At 24.9% G+C, this 16,947-nt stretch overlaps 1 protein-coding gene and 2 pseudogenes across 1 annotated transcript; all 3 read left to right on the forward strand.

Moving 5' to 3' along the window:
- The first annotated feature begins 4,815 nt into the window (after window positions 1-4,815).
- On the forward strand, window positions 4,816-6,056 carry LOC105650872 (flavonol sulfotransferase-like). Its single transcript, XM_089722241.1, has one exon. It carries the CDS (start codon window positions 4,913-4,915, stop codon window positions 5,882-5,884), a length of 972 nt encoding a protein of 323 aa, XP_089578367.1. The 5' UTR covers window positions 4,816-4,912; the 3' UTR covers window positions 5,885-6,056.
- Window positions 6,057-7,807: 1,751 nt separating this feature from the next.
- Window positions 7,808-9,023, forward strand: LOC149495432 (flavonol sulfotransferase-like pseudogene; annotated as a pseudogene).
- Window positions 9,024-9,851: 828 nt separating this feature from the next.
- LOC119370353 (putative UPF0481 protein At3g02645) lies at window positions 9,852-10,602 on the forward strand (annotated as a pseudogene).
- Window positions 10,603-16,947: the final 6,345 nt, after the last annotated feature.

Genomic DNA, 16,947 nt, shown 5'->3' on the forward strand with positions numbered 1-16,947 from the left:
ACTCTTTTTTTATAGAAATTAAATCTATTAAATATTTTATTTAATCCATTAAATATTTTAATTAATTCATGAATTATATTGATTAAAATATGTATTAAATAGTTAACAATTTAAAAATTATTATTTCAAAAGAATCAATGTTTTATATATAAAAAGTAAAAATTTTAAATATTATTATTTTTAATGTGAGGAGACATGACATATTAAAAAGAATAAAATTTAAAATGTTATCAAAAATCTCAGAGTTCAGAATTCATAGATAATATTACTTTTTTTAGTTAATTTAGGGATTAAATTATGTATTTCACCGCATCGAAATCTCAGCACTGTGATTATCACATCGCACTATAATTAAAGCCCAACATGATTATGTTGCTGAAAAACACGACTTCACATGAAAAGAATGGGCCGGAATTGTAAGTAAAGGGTCAACATTTGGTTTATTCAATCAAAATTAAATTAAATTAATAATAAATCTAATAAAATGATTTTCTATATTAAAAAATTCAATATTTTATAAAATTAAATGGATTAAATTGAATTACTCAGTTGAATTTTTTAACTTAATTTTTAAGTTAAATTTAAGTGTTTTAGAATATATTATTTTTTAAAATAAAAGTTAATTAAAGATTACTCAATCTACCATTAAATGCTGATCAGGACTTGTCATTGGTTCCTTTATTGGCTACAAAACAAGAATGCTTGTTTGTTGATTGAATTATTGAAAAAAAAAGACAAACAACCGGATAAGCCAACGACATCTTGTTTGCAGAAATAAATACAGCCGCCATCTGAAAGTATAGTGTTTTCACATTTCTGCCCTTAGAATACTAATATCATTAATTATAGCGTGAAAAGTTATTACAGTAACAGTAATTTGGCATAGTTGGCGGTAATAGTTTATTGGTAAAAAGAGATGCAGACTCCTAAATTAATTTGCAAGGCTTTCGTGACAGGTGTTGTGTACATAATGTTATAGTATTAAAATTATCTAAATATATTTAAGTTATCAGAGTAAGAGCAATAAAATAAATATTTAGAACTATAAATATTAAAATAAATACATAATTAATTAAATTCTATAATTTTTTTTAACAAAATTCTGTAATTTTTTTAATCCTTATGTTTTTCTCTGATTAAATTCCTGCGATAATAGTATTGTATCCATTTAATCATTTTATAATTATTTAATTATATTTTTGTCCAATATTATCTTCTCACTTAACTTTTTTATTATTCTTTAATTACATTTTTGCTATAACTTAAAGTTATTTATTTAAATTTTTTAATTATATAAATAATACTTAATATGAGTTTCCATTGCATTTTTTGAATGCATAATTATAAATAATTTCAAAGTTAATTCTATAATATATAAAATTGATGTACCATTGATTTATATAAAAAAATTATTAATGATTAATTTTCTTCTTTAATTTGATTTGTTTGCATAATTTTTTATTTTTTGAATCTGAATTAATCAATAAATGTCATATATCTTCTCTCATTAATGATTTATATATGGAAAAAAATGTTTGAATATAAATAGATATATAAATATGTCAATAAAATATTATATTTCTTTAAATTAAAATTTTAATTGTTTACCATCCCATATTTAATTATGTAAATTCTATTTGAAAATTTACTTGTTACAAAATATATGCAATCAAATATGACAAACTATAAAGAACAAAAATATTAATAAAAATAATATACTTTTTCTTCTTTTTTTTTATCTCTCTCCTAAATAAAATATTATATATATTCTATTTGAAAATTTATTTTTTAAAAGACATATCCAATCATATCATACAAACATAAAGGAAAAAAATATTAATAAAAAATATAAATTTTCTTTCTTTTCTTATCTATTTCCTAAGGAATTAAATATTTAATAAATAAAATATAGAATTTTCGAAGGTCTCAATATCATATATATTCATTAAAAATAAATTTAGGAAATATAAGACTTAAAATTTTGAAATGCTTAATTATATATTTATATGTATTTATTTAAAAATTATATTTTTATCCATTAGGAGGACTGATAAGCTGAAATAATACTGCGGGCTACACAACAATCAAATTGGTAATTCACCTAACAAAAAACTTTCAATGTATATAGATATATAAATATATCAATAAAACATTATTTTTTTAAAATTAAAATTTTCAAATGTTTACCATTACAGATCTAATTATGTAAATTCTATTTGAAAATTTATTTTTTAAAAAATATATCCAATCAAATCTTATAAACATAAAGAACAAAAACATTAATAAAAATAATATACATCTTTTCTTTTTTATCTCTCTCCTAAAAAATATTATATATATTATATTTGAAAATTTATTTATTTTTAAAAATCCAATCATATCATACAAAGAAAAAAATATATTTTCTTTCTTTTTTTATATATTTCCTAAAAAGAATTAAATATTTAATAAATAAAATATAAAAAATTTCAAATATCTCATTATCATATATATTCATTAAAAAATAAATTTAGTAAAGATAAAACTTAAAATTTTGAAATGTTTAATTATTTATATGTATTTATTTAAAAAATAATTTTTTTGATTCATTAGGAGCCTGATGGGCTAAAATAATACTGTAGGCTACACAATAATCAAATTGGTGAAAATACTTATGATCCAGAGGACTCAAACTCGAGACCTTTCACTATTCACATAAATGAGAAGATAATCAAACCGCATATAATTGGATTAAAATTACTTTTTATAAATTATATTCAATCAATTAATAAACTATAATTTTTTAATTGGTCATTATTACAGATATTTTAGAACATTTTAAATTTCATTAAAGATGATATAGAAAATTTCATTATTCCCTCCCATTCTTACTGTTATATATAGTATAGATTTAGATGTAGATATTACTTAGTATAAATTAAAAAAAAAAGTTTCTTATTGTCTATAATATTTTATGTATTTATTTTTCAACTAATAATGAATATAAATTGTCTTTGATGATTATTTAAATAATAAATTAATGATGAGAATAATTTTATTAATTATTATCTTTATTTTTTAAAAATATTTTAAACTTATTATAGGTCGACAAGAAAATTATATTTTTAAAAAATTTATAATGAAATATTGCCCAATTAAAACAAAAACGAATGTATATGGATTTTTAACCTTATTTGGTTGAAAAAACTCTATTAGAAGTTTATGATTTCTTATATAATTACATGTACATGGTAATGTCAATATAATATTCATAATATTGTCTATAAGTTAAATTATTATATAAAAAATCAACAAACATGAAGTATTATACATAAATTTTATTATAAAATGTTATATTCTATTATATCGTGACACAATTTTAAAATTATATTTATAAATATACAATTTCTGATAATTAAACGGCGCATGGTGTTGGGTTATATACTCGTTTCTAGCTATATCTAATTCTTCAACCTACCACTATTGGTGTTCATATTTGAAAAACTACAACAGAAAAAAAGGAAAAAAAAAAATTTACATTGGGCCAGAACACGGCTTTACATAAAGAAAGGGGACAAAATTGGAAAATAAACAAACAGGCCAGAACTGGATTCTATCCAAAATTTCCACGTGTCAACAAATTCCAAATACAAAATAATAATTCCGCCTTTAATTACTTGAACAAATCCAAATGAAAATGAGATCAAAAGTCCCAATCAATATTTAGCATTTTGAGAATCCGGTTAATCTCACCGATTTAATTAAAAATTAAAATATAATACGTCCGAGTTGAATATTTAAAATATAGAGTTAAAAAGTCCAATAAAAATTAATAAAATTTGATAAATGGTACTGGTTATGTACTATAGTTTAATGCAAATCAACAATTAATTTTAAATCGGCTTAGTTCTACTTAAATGAATTGAGTATTTGATCCTACATTTCTGAAATTGGACTTTTACAATAAAAAATGTTTGACTTATGTAAGTTCTTGAACTTCTTTTGATCTAAATATTTATAAATAGATGTTTTCTTTTTTCCCTTTTTTTTGTTAAATTCTCATCGCATTAAATTAATGTTTTAAATTTATTGTAACAAGTTAAAAGAAGCTATGAACTAACTCTAAATAAAACTCGACCTTCCTTGTCATATCTTGCCGGATCAACACTAAAACCTACATAGCCAATGATTTCTATTATTTTGATCATTTTTAACTTATTACGTGTCGGTGGCTCCTTAAAAAAAAAAAAAAAAGGGGAAAATACCAAGAATTGTTGAAAAAAAATTCACTCAATTTTATTATTTTAATTTAGTGGTACTCTTAATTATTATTTTGATCCAATAAACAATTTAATTTATAAAATTACACTTATTAAATACGTTAGTCATCCAACAAAATTACACATTTTATTAAACACTTTAATTTACAAAATTAAATTTCTTAAACACCGATTAAATAGTTGAAATTTGTGAAATTTATCATTTCAAAAGTTATACCAAATCAATACTCACATAAAAGCTAAAAACTTTAAAAATTATTGCTGTTAATGTGAAAAAGTATGCAATGGTACCAAAATTTCTAAATAATATTATTAAAAATTAATAAATTCAAGTATATAGTAAGTCATTCACAAATTTTAGAGTACCATAGTATTAAGTTATAAAATTTAGGAATGAATTTATGTATTGAATCTGAATCAATTTGGCACATGTATGTGTTTTGTCTTTAACTTCAAGGTCACATTTCAATAAATAAAAAAAAGGCTTTAAAAATTCATTCCGAAAAAAAAAGCTTAAAAATTATTTCAAGCATACAAAAGTATCATCATGTCATGGATCAATTTGGATCACACGCTTTATCTATCAACAAAAACTGACTGGCTTTAAATATGCATCATTTCATATATGGAGCCTTCATCACCTTTTGAAAACTATGAATCTTTCAAATTTGGAAGAGCTTCCAGAAACCGTAATTGAATGTCAGAAGATCATCTCAAACCTTCCCAAAGAAATTAGTTGGAAACTTCCTTTAAATTTACACAAATACCAAGAATTTTGGTGCTACCCAAATTTCCTTGAAGGTGTAATGCTAGCTCAAAAATGCTTTACACCTCAACCTACTGATATTATCCTCTGTACCCTTCCAAAATCTGGCACAACCTGGCTTAAGGCACTATGCTTTGCAATTTTTGCAAGAAGCCAATATTCTGATGGTTCTAAAATAAACCCTTTGCTCAAAAAAATGCCACATGATATTGTGCCTGTTCTAGAGTTTTTATATTGTATGGGTCGTCAAAGAGACTCTAGAACTCCATTGTTGTCCACTCATGTTCCTTATGCTTCCTTGCCCAAATCAATTATCAAGTGCTCTACATGTAAAGTAATTTATATGTGTAGGGATCCTAAAGATGTGTTTATCTCGCAGTGGCACTTTGTATGTAGGCAATTGGATATTGATGCTATTCCATTGCAAGAGGCATTTGATAAGTTTTGTATTGGATTATCTGCTTATGGACCATATTGGGACAATATTTTAGGATATTGGAAAGCAAGCTTGGAACATCCTGAGAAAATATTGTTTTTAAAATATGAAGATTTACAGCATGATACGTTGTTCTATGTGAAGAGAATAGCAGAGTTCATGGGTTACCCTTTCACTGCAGAAGAAGAAAGACAAGGTATTGTGCAAAACATAGTTAATTTGTGTAGTTTTGAAAGCTTGAGCAATTTGGAGGTGAATAAGAGTGATAAGATTGGCACTGCATTTCCTTCTAAATTTGAAAATAATGCGTTCTTTAGAAAGGGTAAGGTAGGTGATTGGAAGAATTATTTAACTCCCGAGATGGTAAAACGACTTGATCAGATAACTAAAGACAAATTCAACGGTTCCGGCATTACTTTTTAAGCTGTTTAACAGCTTCCAGTGTATTAGCATGGATTGTTTCTAAAATTATTCTTCTGTGTTTAGAATTAATGGTGTGAGTTGTTTGTTCATTACAAATTTTATGTTTCAGAATAAATGGTGTGATTAAATCTTGAAGTTGAAATAAGAACTTGCATATGCATATTTCTTTTCTTTTTTTTTTTTTTTTTTTTTTTTTTGGACTGTGTTAAGTATTATTAATGGGAATCAGAAAATAAAGTAGCAATAATAAAAGAAGGTGGGGTAGAGATCCACTCTCCAAGACCTACATAGAATGAGTAGCTCGAGTTAACCTGTGAGCAACATCTTTTTAACAAAACTAAAAAAAAAAACAAAAGAAAACAGAAACAAGTTCAGAGATGTTACTGTATTTAAAAAACTGAGATCAACATAGTAATGTCCATTAAAAATTATACTAACACCCAAATTATGAAACTTAGTTGCCATAATTTGTATTGCCAAAAAGTTCAAGCTAAAAACTAATAAAGAAGCAAAAAATTTATCAATCAAAAGCCTTAATTGAAAATATCGAGTCTAGTATTTTCAAACTAGGCTCAAATCACATAATAATTACACATTCCTAACACATCATACTAAATTATGATTCCTAATTAAAGATAGAAATTTACAAATAAACAAAAGAGTACTAAAAAAGATGAGAAGAACTCAAACTTGGTGAATCAAAATTTGCATTGATGAATCAAAATTGAAACCTACAAAAGAAACAGATCCTTTCAATCTTCCATCTAAATTAAGTAAAGTAGTAAGTTGAAGAACAAGAGGGAAAGCGCTCAGGAAATGAAAACTACCAATTTATAGATTTTCTTCTATGGTGAAAAATGAGAGGTTTAAATCTCTTTCCCTCAATACTCAAAATATATATATATATATTACTGAACACAAAAAAATTATTAAGGTTTATTAGGCGGAACCAATTCGGATTAGGTTATATTCAGAAAAATTATTATTATTGTTATTATAATATACATAATGGAGCATATTTTATCGATCTTATTCAGATAAGATTTGAAGAGGTAAAGGGCATGTGCTAGTGACACATACAGATCTACATCATTTTGGAAACATGAAACATGTTCTCTATGAAAAGAATAAACAATGTGACACCATATAAATTAAGGATATTCATTTGACTAGTTAAACTATAATCTTAAGAATGACAGTTCTGATGTAACCAGCTTTTCAATGGATATACAAAAACCATTGATCACTGGTGGTGGAACGTTAGCTACAATTTTACAAGTGTAACTAATTCTTTTTCTCTTTAAAGATATTTTAAATTCTTTTCCTCTTGATTACTAGTGGTGGAACGTTAGCTACAATTTTACAAGTGTAACTAATTCTTTTTCTCTTTAAAGATATTTTAAATTCTTTTCCTCTAAGTTATTTTAGAGAAACAAACTGCATCTTAATATAAAATTTTTTTTTTTAAATATATATGCAAGGGATAAGATTTTATGGGTAAAGATAATGGTTCACATGCAAGGGATATGATTTTATTAGGACAAATCTATAAATTTACAATTGCACTTTCTCAAAACATTGGTAAAATTTATAAAAAATCATGGATATCTATACCTATATATGTAATATACAGAAATTATACCCACATATATAAAATATTAAAATGTCTTTCTGAAAATAGAACTCCATCTTTCTTGTTATTACTAGTGATTTATAAGCTACTCAATACCAATATAGCCATTTATATTCTATTATTTGATCTTTTTTAACCTTTCAAAGTAATGTCGGTGGCCTCTTCCATAAAAAATTATTAAACATTTCAATTTTTAAAGTGATTTTGTTAAATAATCATCATGTTATGAACCAATTTGGACCCCACACTTAACCTACCAACAGGCTTTATATATGCATTATTTGATACACTCCATTAATATATCACTATCAACTATCTAAATATTACACTTCTTCCATGGAGCCTTCGTCATCTTTGAAAGCTAGGAATGTTTCAAATTTGGAAGAGTTTTCAAAAGCCTTAATTGAATGTCAACAGATAGACCTTCCCAAAGAAACTAGTTGGCAACTTTCTCAAAAGTTACACAAATACCAAGACTTTTGGTGCCACCCAAATATCCTTGAAGGTATAATTCTAGCTCAAAAATATTTTGTACCTCAACCTACTGATATTATCATTTGTACTCTTCCAAAATCTGGCACAACTTGGCTTAAGGCACTGTGCTTTACAATTTTCAGAAGAAGCCAACATTCTGATGGTTCTTCGACAAACCCATTACTCACAAATATGCCACATGATGTTGTGCCTCTTATAGAGTTTTTATATTGTAAGGGTCGTCAAAGAGACTCTCAAAATCCATTGTTGTCTACTCATGTTCCTTATGCTTCCTTACCTAAATCAATTGTGAAGTGCTCTACATGTAAAATAATTTATCTGTGTAGAGATCCTAAAGATGTGTTTGTCTCGCTATGGCACTTCATTAGTAAGCACTTTCTGTCATTGGAAGAGGCATTTGATGAGTTTTGTACTGGGTTATCTCGTTATGGGCCTTTTTGGGACAATATTTTAGGATATTGGAAAGCAAGCTTGGAAAATCCTGAGAAAATATTGTTTTTAAAATATGAAGATTTACAGAATGATACGTTGTTCTATGTGAAGAGAATAGCAGAGTTCATGGGGTGCCCTTTCTCTATAGAAGAAGAAAGACAAGGTATTGTACAAAACATAGTTAATTTTTGTAGTTTTGAAAGCTTGAGCAATTTGGAGGTGAATAAGAGCAACAAGGTTGGCGATTTAATCGTTGCTAAAATTGAAAATAATAAATTCTTTAGAAAGGGTAAGATTGGTGATTGGGAGAATTATTTAACACCTGATATGGCAAAGCGACTTGACCAAATAATTAAAGACAAATTTAGTAATTCTGGTCTTATTTTATAGGTTATTTAGTAGTATTTGTGTGTAGCTTGTGGTATGTAAGGATCTATGTTGTTTTTGAAATTATTGTTCTATGTTTTAGAATTAAAGGTTTGATTGGTTTGTTTTTGATATTACAATTCCATGTTTTAGAATAAACGATGTGATTAAGTCTTGGCTTTAGAAGTAATAAGCAAATTTCACATTTCTTTCTTTCTTTCTTTTATTTTTTTATTTAATGGTTAAAGATTAATTAATCATATGCATGCATGACCTTAATATTAATTTTAGTAGTAATATTTTAATCTTTACGAATTAGGTTAATAAAAAAAATTAAATTATAACAATTACTTTTTATTCCGTAATTACATGTTTATCTGCTTTGATGGAACTAGAAAAAAGAAAATCAACTTAATAAAATATAAGATAAAAATTGATTCATGATTACACAATTTACCATTAAATAATAATAATAATAATAATAATAAATCGAAAGAATTAATTAAAGTAATCCATGATTTTAGCCATGAATTTACCATTAATTAAAGCTTTGTGCATATCAGAAAATTATTGGACTGTCTGACATCTTGTTGGCAGAAAGCTATTATATATTATTGTTTCAACAAATATATTAATATTACCATTAATCATATAAAATAAATCATTATTGTCGCCACCTATATCAATCATATAATAGCCAATTCAAATTTTTGCTCTTTGATCCTTACATCAAAAAGATATTTAGATTAATTTTAAAAATAATTAATATGAATTAATTAATTTTAATGGATTACGTAGATTATTTAATGTTAATATAACGGTATTAAATTATATATTTCACGGATTCGAAATCTCAGCGCTGTGATTATCACAACGCACCATAATTAAAGCTTCAATGATTATGTTATTTTTCTTTTGAAGGGACAGCATGATTATGTTACTGAAAAAGAATGGGCCGGAATTGTAAGTAAGGGGTAAACATTTGGTTTGTTCAATCATTATTAAAACTAAAATGACCCCGAAAGTTTCTCGACCCTTTAAAATGCTTTGAGAACGACAGGTATTGAAGTAAACGCAACAATGGAATATAAGCATTTACTTGATCTCCAGCGAAATCTGATTCTTTCTAGAAGTGAAGATGCTAATCGAGGTTTCTTGGCAATCCCTTGTGTGACTGACCTTTTGAAAGCTGGTATTGACTTCGCCGTCGGAGAAACGGAGGCACTAGTGAAGATCACATTCAGAAATGGGATATTGACTGTTCCACCATTACTAGTTCTAGAAAATGCAGAATCTTTAATTCGCAACCTTGTTGTATATGAGCAATGTGACAAGAGTCTAAGAGCTAAGATCACAGGTTATTTTGCATTTCTTGACAATCTTATCAAGTCAAGCGAAGATGTTGAGTATCTCAGAGAAAAATGAATAGTAAATTTCTACTTGAGTGCAGAGGAGGTATCTAGTTTCTTCAACAGACTATACGATTATGCTCATATTGAAAATTATCCTTACAGAAAAATTTCTGACGAAGTCAATGCATATTATAAATCTCGGTGGCCTCAATGGCGAGCAATGTTATTAAGAGATATTTTCAATACTCCTTGCTCTACTATTGCTTTTTTCGCTGCCACTGCAATTTTAATTCTCACTTTCTTACAGACAGTTTATGCCATACGTTATCACAACTAAGCTTCTAGCTAGCTCTTTGTATGTTAATTCACTCAATGGCTCTTCTTTGTGTTTCTTCTGAGTTTAGTTTTTATCGTCAAATAATAAATGGGTGGTTTTTTAAGATCTGATGTGAAAGCCTGCAATGGCTTTTCTCTGTGTTTTTAGTTTTTGGTGTTTTAGGATCTGATGTGAATTTTCATGTTTCCCTTCTGTTTATGTTGGAGTATAATAATACATACTTATTGAGCAACTTGATGAATATAATATTGAGCAACTTCACAAATATACTTATTTATATAATTAAAATATAATATAATTGTAATGGATGAAATTCTGAATTTCTTTTATTCTTTTTCTTTTTTTTAATTAAAATATTTCAAAGTTGTATGTAGAGACACATCAAGTTGACGTGGATGCATGCGATGGAGAAGAAATTAAAAATTACATATTACTGAGTTGGAAAATGAATATTTTATAATAACTACCTTTTTATCTTTTTTTTGACTTTTGATCTATGGCTCCGTCCAACTATAGTTTTTTAAAACCTCATTTTTTATAATATTTGGTAACAAAAAAAACTTAAACATAGCTGGTTCTGTTTTAATCAAAATCCAACTGGAACTGAATTGTATTGTAGACAAATTGAAAGCGGATCGAAATCATTGGTTCAAAATTTTGAACCGGAACCGGTGGTTTAAGGATCAATTAAAATCCATGTGAATGCTAAATTCTAAACTTGAATTGGCCGGAACCGGCATGTCGATTCCGGTCTAGTTCTAACCAAAAACTTTTTATTTTCATTTTTAAAATTATAATTACTTAGCTTATTTTATAAAATTTAGTATATAATTACATTGCTTAATAAAAATGGGAGTTTAGCATTTTTTTCCTTAAAAAATTATTAAATTTATTTAAGTTATAATAAATTATTGAATAAATTGATTATATTACTCTTAATTTAATATTAATTATCTAAAAAAATCATTAAATTAATATAATAATTATTGATTATATATAAAAACAATATTTATTATTTTTTAAACCATAAATATAATAAATATTTTGAACTAAATTATTTTTAAATGCGATCAATATTATGGACTGGAGTAATATAAGATAAAAAAAGATTAATGATTACACAATTTACCATTAAATGCTGATTAGGACTGGTCATTCATTGGTTCGTTTGTTGATTGAATTATTGAAAAAGAAGACTAACAACCAGATAAGCTTGTGCGTATCAGAAAATTATTGAACTGTACGACATCTTTGTGGGTCCCATTTATGTATGGCACAACCCAAGAGGGGTGAATTGGGTTTTCTAAAAATTTAACTTTTAAAAACAAAAATCAGAATTCTATTGCAGCGGAATTAGAAAGCATTTGTGAGAGTTAGTTATCAAGTTTAGAACTTCCTCACAAAGTTTATTACAAGATTAGAAAGACTCTGTGAAGAACAATTATTGGATTTAGAACTGCTTCACAAAGCATAAACAAGTTTAGAAAGACTCTGTGAAGAACAGCTATTGCGATTAGAACAGCTTCACAAAGCTTAAACAAGTTTAGAAAGACTCTGTGAAGAACAGCTATTGCGATTAGAACAGCTTCACAAAGCTTAAGCAAGATTAGAAAACTGATTATAATTCATATTGTGAATTATACTAAATATAGAAGGACAGATTAGAACTTGGTATAATCACAATACAGAAATCCAAAGTTCTAATGTTCCACAGAGATAAAGCTTATTCACGATTAGAATCAGAAACTCATTAACAACATCGCATTTCTAAACAGATTAATAGTTGCGTAAATAGAATATAATCAAACAGAACTTCAGAAAGTAAAAGAAGATAAACACAGAAATTTATAGTGGTTCGGCACTAACTCGCCTACATCCACTCCCCAAGACGCATCTTGAGATCCTCCACTATATTATCTCTTTTCAAGGGTAAGAGACAAACCAACAATACAAGGAAATATATCAACACCTAGATCTAACCTTTATCCCACTAGATTTTCCAAAGGTTCTAGTTAACCTCAACCCTTTCTGATTTTGCAGAGATCAGAAACTCAAATCAAGACATTAGAATCTCACACAAGGAGAAGGTCGTTTGATAACCTATAACACCATAGCTTTTCACCTAAGCTATTACACAAAAGTTTTTCAAATAAAGAGTCTGTTTACAACAGATTACAAAATCTATATAGACAGAGAGAAATGCAAATATAAGCACAGAAGAACAGAAAACGAATTTAGAAAACAGATTTAAATATCAGAACTGTTCTTCAGAAAATGTTGTTAATAAATTTTCTTTTCTCTTAAAAATTTTTCTTGAAGCAAAGAGACGAAAAGAAATAGGGGGATTGAAGAGAGAGCTTTGAGAGATTTAAACTATGAACAATGAACTCATACTCTTTTGCAAAAACCCCAAATAAAGTTTCTGATGTTTTTAAACTAACGAGGCAATGCATGGGTTGCAATTAAAAGGGCTGTTAGACCACATTTAATATTCACACATGCAAGGTTTGGAGATGAAAGGTTCAGTTTAGAAAACAGTGTAGCATTAATATCAGAAACAGCCAGCTGTATCAGAAACAACAGCTGTATTAAATTAGAAACTGCTTTTTAGATCAGAAAATACTTTTTGCAGAATTTCATTTAATAGCTACCAAGAATATTTACTCCAAAGATATTTTAGATAGGAAAACGTGAAGAGTAAAGATTTTGGCTATAAATTTATTCAAAAACATTTCAAAACAATTTTGAGAGAGATAAAATAGATTTGTGCTTATAATATCATTTACTCTCTATCCTACAATAATTTCCTAAGACTTATTATAATACTAACCAATAGAAAATATCTTCATTAATCTTCATGGTCTTCAAATAAAAATCTTGGGATGTAGGAACTTCATTTCTTCAATAATTTTCAACAATAATTTCTGCATAAAATAATATTAGCACATACAAGAATATTAAATTTATTTGTTTTGTATAATCATCAAAATCTCAAGATAAAATTGACCCTTGAGCCAACAATCTTATTGGCAGAAATAAAAATACAGCAATCTGAAAGTATAGTGTTTTCACATTTCTGCCCTTAGAATACTCATATGATTAATTATAGCGTGAAAAGTTATTACAGTAACAGTAATTTGGCATAGTTGGCGGTAATCGTTTATTGGTAAAAAGAGATGCGGACTCCTAAATTAATTTGTAAGGCTTTCGTGATAGGTGTTGTGTACTTAATGTTATAGTATTAAAATTATCTAAATTTATTTAAGTTATAAGAGTAAGAGCAATAAAATAATGTAAAATATCTATAACTATAAATATTAAAATACATACATAATTAATTAAATTCTATAATTTTTTTAACAAAATTCTGTAATTTTTTTTAATCCTTATATTATTCTCTGATTAAATTCCTGCGATAATAGTATTGTATCCATTTAATCATTTTATAATTATTTAATTATATTCATGTCCAATATTATCTTCCCACGTAACCCTTTTATTATTCTTTAATTACATTTTTCTATAATTTAAATAGTTATTGATTTAAATTTTTTAATTTATATAAATAATACTTAATATGAGTTTCCATTGCATTTTTTGAATGCATAATTATAAATAATTTGAAAGTTAAGTTTATAATATATAAAATTGATGTACTATTGATTTATATATAAAAAAATTATTATGGCTAATTTTCTTCTTTAATTTGATTTTTTTGCATAACTTTTTATTTTTTTAATCTGATTAATCAATAAATGCTATATATCTGCTCTCAAAATGTGAAAATTATTTTAAAATTTTAGTAGTTCACGTATATACATAATATTTACCGTTATATGTATTTATAATAAATAACTATCCATTAAATATTAATTATTAAATATCGATAATAAATTTTTTAAGCAAATTAAAGATTGATATTATAAACTTATATAAGGCTCTACTAATAATATTTTTAAAATAATGTTTGATTATTCTTTTATTACTGTAATCAATAACTTAATAATATTTGATACGTTATTTAAATTCAAGAAAAATAATATCTAATATAAATTTATATTTTTATGATTTTTTTTGTCTAAATTGATTCAAATTAAAATTTCAAAGATAAAAAATTAATAAAAATTGGTTTATATAAATTGTCTATTTTCATTTGAGAATTATTATATATCTAATAGATTCACCATAAAAGACTTTTATTTTATATATATTCACATTAAGAACTTTAATTGAGATATTACATGGATAATTTCTCAAAAAAAATATTAAATGGATAAAATATTAATTTTTACTCAAAATAATGAATTGTAAAATTATAAATGAGTAAATTATTTAAAGATAAAATATACAATACTAATAATTCTTACCTTTATTATATACTAGTTTTTTGTATGACGCGCGTTGCCCGTTGACTATGTTTGTTGTATACTCATTTTTTACTTATATAATATTAAATCATAAGTTTTGTTTAGATTAAAATAAATACAAATGGTTAATTTCTATTATATTTTACCGTATAAACTACTTACAATTCTACTTATTATGTAATTCTATTTTTATATAATGAGTAATCTTAGAATAAGGTTCAACCCAATCCTTATGCCTAATTCTTTAGGCCATAATTTATAAAATGCAGATTTTTAAAATCCTAATAGGTACTTAAAAAGAAAATTAAGTCATTACTCAATCTCTAATCCCCTTTGCCCTCAACTCCAAATCAATATATATATACAACTATAATAAAGAATAATAATAAACTATTTTTACTATTAGGTAAAAGAAAAGAAATGAAAAGATAATCTGAATTGATTCACTTTTACTATAGTGGCAGTATTACTTACTCAGTGTATTAGAGAAAAGAATACATGCATATACATACAAATTCTTGAAACGCCAAAAAGCAATCTAAACAGAAATATATAGTTTTAATTTTTTTTTTTCAGTTTTTTAAACACTATTTTCTTTCAAGTTAAACATATTTAGGATATAAGAGAAAAAATATTAAAAAAATTAAAAATGTTTAGAAAAAATATTAAAAAAATTAAAAATGTTTAAGTATCAATAGTCCATCCATTTATTGTAAGGGAGATATAAATCTCTTACTAAATTAAAATGATAATAGTTACAAATTTTTCAGTAACAAAAAAAAAAGAAAATAAAAAATTATTATTAAGAATAAAACTCTAAAACTCACCTACAAAAAAAAAAGTTTCAATATATATAGATATATAAATATCTCAACAAAATATTTTTTTTTAAATTAAAATTTTAATTGTTTACCAATCCATATTTAATTATGTAAATTCTATTTGAAAATTTACTTGTTACAAAATATATGCAATCTAATATGACAAACTATAACGAGCAAAAATATTAATAAAAAAAAATGTACTTTTTCTTCTTTTTTTATCTCTCTCCTAAATAGAATATTATATATATTCTATTTGAAAAATTATTTTTTTTAAAAATCCAATCATGTCATATAAACATAAAGAAAAAGAATATTAATAAAAAATATATATTTTCTTTCTTTTTTTTAATTTATATCCTAAAAGATTAAATGTTTAATAAATAAAATATAAAAAATTTTCAAATATCTCAATTTCATATATATTCATTAAAAATAAATTTAGTAAATATAAAACTTAAAATATCTATATATATATTTAAAAAATTATTTTTTCGATTCATTAGGAGGCCTAATGGGCAGAAATAATATTGAGGGTTATACAATAATCAAATTGGTAACTCACCTAACAAAAAAAGTTTCAATGTATATAAATATATAAATATATCAATAAAATATTATTTTTTAAAAATTAAAATTTTCAACCGTTTACCATTACAGATCTAATTAAGTAAATTATATTTGAAAATTTACTTTTAAAAAAATATATCCAATCAAATCTTACAAACACAAAGAACAAAAACATTAATAAAAAGAACACAATTTTTTCTTCTTTTTTATCTCTCTCCTAAATAAATATTATATATATTCTATTTGAATTTTTTTTTTAAATATCCAATCATACCATACAAAGAAAAAAAATATATTTTCTTTATTTTTTTGCATATTTCCTAAAAAGAATTAACTATTTAATAAATAAAATATAAAAAATTTTCAAATATCTCATTATCATATATATTCATTACAAAATAAATTTAGTAAAGATAAAGCTTAAAATTTTGAAATGTTTAATTATTTATATCTATTTATTTAAAAAATTAATTTTTTTTATTCATTAGGGCCTCTAATGGGTCAAAAGAACACTGTAGACTACATAATAATCAAATTGATGAAAACACTTGTAGTCGGGAGGACTCAAACTCGAAACCTCTCACTCTTCACATAAGTAGAAAATAACCAAACTGTACATGATTGGCCTAAAATTAATTTTTATAAATTATATGCAATCAATTAATAAACTTTAATTTTTTAATTGGCCAT

Source organism: Jatropha curcas, chromosome 6 (assembly GCF_041381405.1).
Source record: "Jatropha curcas cultivar XTBG-Jc1 chromosome 6, XTBG_Jcur_1.0, whole genome shotgun sequence".
Classification (NCBI taxonomy): domain Eukaryota; kingdom Viridiplantae; phylum Streptophyta; class Magnoliopsida; order Malpighiales; family Euphorbiaceae; genus Jatropha; species Jatropha curcas.